Here is a 7,612-nt window from a genome sequence, read left to right on the forward strand (position 1 = left end):
TTCGGTTTGGCCGTCAATGTGGAAGCATGGCCGGGAACTCCCCATGATTTTCTGCGCTTGGGGTTATCGTAATGAACCCATTTTTTGTCCCCAGTCACAATGCGATGCAGAAGTCCCTTCCGTCTTTGTCTTTCAAGTAGCTGTTCATAAGCAAACAAACGCTGTTCAACATCTCTCGGCTTCAATTCGTACGGCACCCAATTTCCTTGCTTCTTAATCATTCCCATGGCTTTGAGACCGCTTTGAAATGGCTTGTTGAGTCACTCCCAATGATCGTGCCAATTCTTCTTGACACGAGTCTTGATCAAGTAATGCCTCTTCAATTCTGCATCTTCAAAAACTTTTTCTCTTCCACCGCTATGCCGGTCTTCGACGTCAAAATCACCGTTCTTGAAGCGTTGAAACCACTTACGACACATTCTTTCACTAATGGCGGCCTCATCATAAATATTTGAGAGCATTCGATGAGCCTCAGCCGCAGATTTCTTCATATTGAAGCAAAAAATTAAAACCTCCCGCAAATGACGAGAATTTGGCTCGTAAACTGACATTTTCAATCAAGAATAACTTTATAATGTAGACACAAATCAACTAATGTTTCTATGGGGTTATGTTGACAGATGCCCAACTTTATTGTATGACGTCTATGATCTATTTATTTTAACCACCATTTACCGCTAAGGCCATCTATAGGAAAACGGCGGAAGCAAAGTTGTACACCTAATATTAATAACAATAATAATAATATATATATATTAATATAATAAAATTTAATAATAATTTATTTTATTATTATTATTATTATATAATACATTTTTCATTAATATTATCAATAATATAATTTTTAATACTTCTCAAATATTATTGCAATATTGTAAAATATTGTACTTTTTGTCCAATATATACTCAATACTGCAGCTATTTCTTTCTAAATCAAATCAATGAAATCAATTTTGAATCAAATCAATTTTTAAAAATCAACTTAAATTTCATGCAGAAAAAACATCTGCAATTCTATCTTCAACGTTGTCTATCTTAACGTCTCGTCAACGTTTTTTAACGTTTTGTGCTGTATGGGAATCATTTATAATTTGAAAAGTATTATAGCTTCGATATTGTTGCATTAGGATTTTTTCTTTAAATTACCTCAGGAATTTGCCCTTAAGATATAATGCGGTAGTGGTGGGACAGTATGTGTGTATATATATTTTAGGTCTATAACTTGAAACCTGCCCTTGTTGATAAACAGCTGTAACTTTGACAATCGTCAACTGTAATGGCTGAACAAGGTATCATTTATAGTTTTGACCTCTGTCAATGATATTCAATATACAAAAGTTGTGTTTGTGGCAATAGCATAGTTATTTACTGCGAAGAAAATGTTGGAATTTCAACCAAATAAGCATCATTTGCGCGAAGCTTTACTTTTCTGTTTCAATTTGAAGAAAACTCCTGTTGAATCTCATCGAATGTTTGTTGAAGCTTATTGGGAACTTGTTGTATCGGAAATAACTTGCAAGGAATGGTTTCGACGATTCAAACTTGGTGATTTTGATACTAATAATAAAGAACGTTCAGGCCAGCCAAAAAAAATTCGAAGATACAGAATTGCAAGCATTAGTTGATGAAGATCTATGTTAAACATAAAATTAACTTGAAACGTTAAACATTACTCAAGGAGCCATGGAAAAGATATACAAGGAAGGAAGATGAGTGCCATATGAATTGAAAGAAAGAGACATCGAAAGGCGAAAAACTATCTCCGAAATGCTGCTTGCCAGACAAAAAAGAAAGGGGTTTTTGCGTCGAATTGTGACGCGATGAAAAGTGGATCTATTTCGATAACCCTAAACGCCGAAAAAGCATTTGCGACCCAGGCCAACCCTCGACATCGACGCCAAAATGCAATATTTATGGGAAGAAGGTCATGTTCTCTATTTAGTGGGATCAGAAGAGTGTGGTATATTATGAGATAAAGAAACCTGGTCAAACAGACAAAGGAGATCTCTACAAATAATCCGTTTGAGTCGAGCATTGCGCGAAAAATGACCAGAGTATGAGACAAGACAGCAAAAAGTGATCTTGCTTCATGAGAACGTTCGATCTCACGTTACTAAGGCTGTCAAGGAAACATTGGAAGCACTTCGCTGGGAAATGCTACCCCATGCGGCTTATTCATCAGACTGTGCCCCTTCCGACTACCACTTGTTTCGGTCGATGGCATACGCACTTGCAGAGAAACACTTCAACTCTTATGAAAGCGTCGAAAAATAGTCCCTAACTGAATAACCTCCAAAGATGAGTCGTTCTTTCGCCGTGGGATCCGCTTATTACTAGAAATATGGGAAAAAGTCATATTCAACGATGGCCAATACTTTGATTGATGTATTTTTTTCATTTGTTTCTTAAATAAAGGCTTTTGCTCGCCTTATTGATCGCATTTCCAGCCACTTTGTGAATCGGTCCTACATTGTCAGGATCCATGTGTGGCCGCTATTTGATCGCGGTAAAGGGCCAATAAGATCCACGGTGACTTGTTGCCATGGTCCCTCTACCGCGGTTGCGTGCATTCGCCCGGCTGGCTTTACTTGCTGTGCTTTATGGGCCAGGCATTTCTTACAGGTTTGGACATATTTTGCTACTTCACGGAACATGCCTGGCCAGTAAAATCGCCGGGCTATGCGAGCAATAGTTTTTGCAATTCCCAGGTGGCCGGCCGTGGGTTCGTCATGGAATTTCCTCATGACTTCCAATCTATTTTCTTTTGGTATACACTCCTTCCATTGATCTTCGGCTTTTGTTTCTTTGAAGTCGAGGTCATGGAGGATGTGTCTCATTAATTTCCCTTCTACTATTTTATAGTCTGGTGGCGCTGTCGGTTCTTCGGCCACCTGAGATATCACTTTTTGGTACCATGGACATATTGGACTGATGTTACATAACTGTGGTTGTCTGGACAGGGCATCGGCGACCATGTTCAGACTGCCTTGCCGGTATTGGATGTCAAAGTCATACTGTTGTAATTCTATTATCCACCTTGCTAGTCTTCCTGTTGATGCCTCCACTTTTTGTAGCCACCGGAGGGACTGGTGGTCCGTGATGACCGTAAATCGGTATCCCTCCAGGTAATCGCGGAGGCGCCTTATTCCCCATACTATAGCGAGACATTCCAACTCGGTCGCGCTGTAGTTCCGCTCTGCCCTGTCCAAGGTTCGACTCGCGTACGTGATTACTCGCTCCTCGCCGTCTAATTGCTGGATGAGTACAGCGCCAAGGTCCCTTCGTACTGACATCGGTTTTGACGACAAACTTCTTGGAGAAATCAGGATATGCTAATATCGGTGTTGTTGTCAGTCTCGATTTTAATTCTTTGAATGCGGTTTCCTGCTCTTTTCCCCATTCCCACTTTGCGTTTTTCCGTAACATTTTAGTTAGTGGGGCGGCGAGCGTGGAGAAGTTTGGTATAAATCTTCTATACATGATGCTAGTCCAACGAATTGTCTGATCCTTCTGACGGTATTTGGGATCGGCCAGTTTTTTATGGTGCTAATTTTTTCGGGATCTGTTTAGATCCCTTTGTTGTTAATAACGTGTCCTAGATATTTTAATTTTTCCACACTAAACCGGCATTTGTCCTGATTTATTTTTAATTTTGCGTCCCGTAATCGGCGGAATGCTTCCTTGAGGTGTTTTATATGCTCCTCGAATGTCCGGCTTATAATGATTATGTCGTCCAAGTATACCAGCACGTTGGGTTCTAGTTTGGGGCTGAGTATCTTGTCTAATAGACGTTGGAACTTCGCGGGCGCGGAATGCAAGCCGAACGGCATTACTTTAAATTGCAACAGTCCTTTCCCTGGTACCGTAAATGCGGTTAAAGGTCGGCTCGAGGGGGACAGTGGGATCTGCCAGTACCCGCTTTTTAGGTCTAGCGTGGAGAGATATTGCGCTCCGCGGAGCTTATCTGGAGTTGCCGTGATATGTGGTAGTGGGTACGCGTCTTTTTCCGTGACTTCGTTTAGTTTGCGAAAGTCTATGCAAAATCTATGCTTCCCATCTTTCTTTTTCACTACCACTACCGGCGAACTTCAAGCGCTTCACGAAGGTTCTATTATTCCTTCCTTAAGCATTTCCTCTACCTCCTTATTTATTATAGCCTGCATTGCCGGATTTCGGGGTCGATACCTTTGTTTTATCGGTCTTGTATCTTTCAGTTTTGTCATGTGGTGTTGGTTGTATTTTGTCGGTCCCTGAGTTTGCTCGAATAGTTTCAATTCCCTTGCTAAAAATCGTTTCAGTATTTCGTCTTCCTGTCTTGTTCGTTGCGTTAGTCCCTTGTCTATTGTGCACGTGTTCGTTTATGTTTTCGACTCTGTCTGTGGTGGTGGTGGTGGTAGCGTTAATTGTAAATCGGTCCATAAGTCTGTCCCGATTATCACTGCACATCCGAGATTTGGTAACACCCTCAATTGTTGCCGGTATACTTTTCCTTATATTTTCATTCGTGCCTCAACTGTCCCCGTTATGTCTATTGTTATCCCGTTGGCTAGTCGTACGTTGTCGGCCGTCTTTTTTATTGTCAGTCTTAATCTCCGCGCTATCTCTGGTTTTATAAACGATCTTTCCGACCCCGAATCAATTAATGTTTTTATCTATTGTCCGTTTATCTCGATGGTGATAAACGGTCTTAGCGTATACTTCACTGGGCATTGTTGGGCCGAGTTTTCTTCCGGAACTCGGCCCGTTGCCCGTTTCCCGATCGCGAATGGCATTCTCTTGTTAGTACGCCGTCTTTCCCACACTGTGAGCAAAATTTTTGCGGTGATCGTTTACACTCGAATCTGCTATGTCCCCTTTGTTTGCATCGCCAGTAGCATTCGTCCTTATTGTATGGTATTGTTGCCGCTAGTGATGCCCTTGGGCGGAGGATCTGCGTCTCAGGGTTTCCCTTTTTCTTTTCCTTAATTTGTTGTTTGATATGTTCGACCTCGGTTGCTCTTATCCATAATTCGCCTATACTGTCCACCTCGTCTGACCTTATGAACCGTTTTATTTCGGGGAGCATATTTTCGTATAGGAGGTCGAGCTGTTCCTTTGTCGATCCCCCTGCTCTTCGCATCAGCTTGAGTAGATCGTTAGCGTAGCTCCGGAACGACTCTGCCTCTTTTTGTTTGCGTCCCCGTGCTTGTCTGCGCATTCTCGCCTGTGATTCTCGTGGTATATACTCCGCCTCGAAGTCGTCGCGAAATTCTTCCCACGATTGTTAGTTTTCGCGACCATTCCGGAACCACGTTAGAGCCTCGCCTCTTAACATTTCCGGTAATCCTCTTAATAAGTATTCGCCTGGGTATCCGTATACCTGACTTAATTTTTCCACTCGTTCTAGAAATGAGTGGGGGTCACGTCCGTCAAAATGACATCCCCACTTTCTTATTTGATTCATTATTTTTGCGATTGACTCGACTGGCTCTATTGTTGCAGCGGAATCGTTGTTTCCTGGCATCGTGATTTTATTTTCGGTTTCTACGCCGTTGGTTAAATTATTACTCATGCTCGCGAAAAGTTCCGGTTGCTTTTTTGCTAATTGCACGAGTCGTTGTCGTACCTCTTCGAACTTTCCCTCCGTGTCTACGTTCTGTTTCAGTAAATGTTCCGTAATTTTGTCTTTTGTTAGTTTATATACCCACGACGTCATTCGCGCTCTGTACTCTGAATTTAATCGTTCTTATGTAGCATATCAACCTGTTCGGGCGCCAATGTAACAACCGCCGCAGGTCGGTTGATGGGGGTTTTGCCGATGGATTATTCGCTCACCGGAGTCCGGGTTCACTAAATAAATAACACAAGACGCGTTTTGTGAAAAATAAAAATAACAAAAACGTTTATTCTTTCCTCGTACAGAGTAGTCGCGTCCGAGTGCGGAGATATACCGTGCGACGGCGCCAGTTATCGGGTCGCGGTTTCGATGTGTCGTGTTAGATACGACGGGAGGCGGAGCGTATAACGCGAAGGCTAGGCTTGCCTCGGATATTCGGCAGGCGGTCGTGTGTCGTGATTCGGCGGTCGCGATTCGTGCACGGCTCGCGTGGTCGATCGCGGGGACCGCGCGGTGTTGGCGGTATCGAGTCCGTGTCACAGCACGGCACGCTGTTTTCGCGTTCGCGGTGGAGACACGCTCGGCTGCACGCCTGTTTCGCAGGTGACGAGATCGGGGGTGAACAGTCTCGCTATCGACGTATTCACCCTCGATCTCGCTCGTCGAGAAGCTGGGAACAAGGGTCGAGAAAGCTCGACAGAGCGCAGCTAACTTACTGACTTCGATCCTTGTTCGTGGAGTCGACAGGATGCAAGCAAGAGTCGATAAAGATCGACAGAACGCAGCTAACGTACTAGCTTTGGTCCTTGCTTGCGAGGATGTGACACTTGATAGGCTGAGGAGACAGAGACGAGTCGGTCGTAGGCCTTGCTCTCCGTTGTATACCATCGAGTTCGGTTGACGGTCCGGATCGGTCTGGTCTCGATTAATTCGGCGCCGCGGATTATATACTCGACGCCGCTTTGTCTTCGCTCGCTGTGCACGTGATTGTCGCGTGCCCGCGACTTTCGCTCTTGATCGATTCTTTTGTGTACTTGCTGTCGCGTTATTGCGTGTTATTCGCCCGCTTTGTTTACGCGGTGTTTGGTTTAGGCCTTGCGGCGTTTGAGTTGGCGCAACGCGCCGGTGCACGGCCCGACTGGTGGTCGGTCGGGCCGGTATTAGTGACGGTGCAGGTGTGCATCGTCACAACCTTTTATTTCTGAGTTATGAAGCATTTTGTTCTGTGAAAAATAGAAAATAAATTAAATCTACAATAAATTCAATGTGCCTTCGGCTCATCTCAATACACATTTCGACATGTTTCGTCATTGAAGGTCAAAGACCCTAGGTTTATTTCGTATTTGTTGACAACAGTTTCCAAGTCTCTTAGTCAGTTCATTCACGGACGGCCGTATGTGACCACCTAATTACGCAGGGATTGTTGTATTCAACTTTGGGTTGTGGACCGTGTCTAGTTTTGTGTTATCTGGAAAATGGCTAATTTTTAACAAATTCTGAAATGACGGATGTTCATTCTATTTATGGCAGAGCAAAGGGCAATGCTTCAAAAGCAGCACGTTTGTATCACGCAGCTTATCCGAATCGCCGACAGCCAAGTAGAAGAATGTTTAGCAAAATTTATCAACGCTTACGTGAGACCGGACAGTTCAAACCAAATTTAGTTGACTGCGGTAGACCGCGACTTATTAGAACTCCTGCATTCGAGGAAAATATTTTACGCACAATTGAACGTGTTCGATCTTCAATGAGGACACGTGCCGAATTGTATGTTGAAATGGACGGAGGTCACATTGAACATTTATTGTAAATTTTAGTTATTTTCTATTTTTCACAGAACAAAATGCTTAATAACTCAGAAATAAAAGGTTTTCGGAGTACTGTTTATTAAAAGTTTTTGTTTTAACGAGTACTACATACCCCTAAAATTTGGTATCACCTTTTGGGAACACCCTATGTGCGTGTGTGCGTGCGTGTGTGCGTGTATGTGTGTGTGTGTGTGTGTGTGTGTGTGTG

The 7,612-nt window shown here is 43.2% G+C and overlaps 1 protein-coding gene across 1 annotated transcript in view; it reads left to right on the plus strand.

Moving 5' to 3' along the window:
• The first annotated feature begins 3,726 nt into the window (after positions 1 to 3,726).
• Positions 3,727 to 7,612, plus strand: part of LOC116850493 (putative uncharacterized protein DDB_G0292330) — a 21,700-nt gene continuing 17,814 nt past the window's right edge. The window contains exon 1 of the mRNA XM_032828823.1: positions 3,727 to 3,880. Coding sequence (XP_032684714.1) covers positions 3,727 to 3,880 — 154 coding nt within the window. The remainder of the gene's footprint in view (positions 3,881 to 7,612) is intronic.

This window comes from Odontomachus brunneus, unplaced genomic scaffold, assembly GCF_010583005.1.
Source record: "Odontomachus brunneus isolate Ranch 3 - 2012 unplaced genomic scaffold, Obru_v1 Obru_scaffold_146, whole genome shotgun sequence".
In the NCBI taxonomy this organism is placed as follows: Eukaryota; Metazoa; Arthropoda; class Insecta; order Hymenoptera; family Formicidae; genus Odontomachus; species Odontomachus brunneus.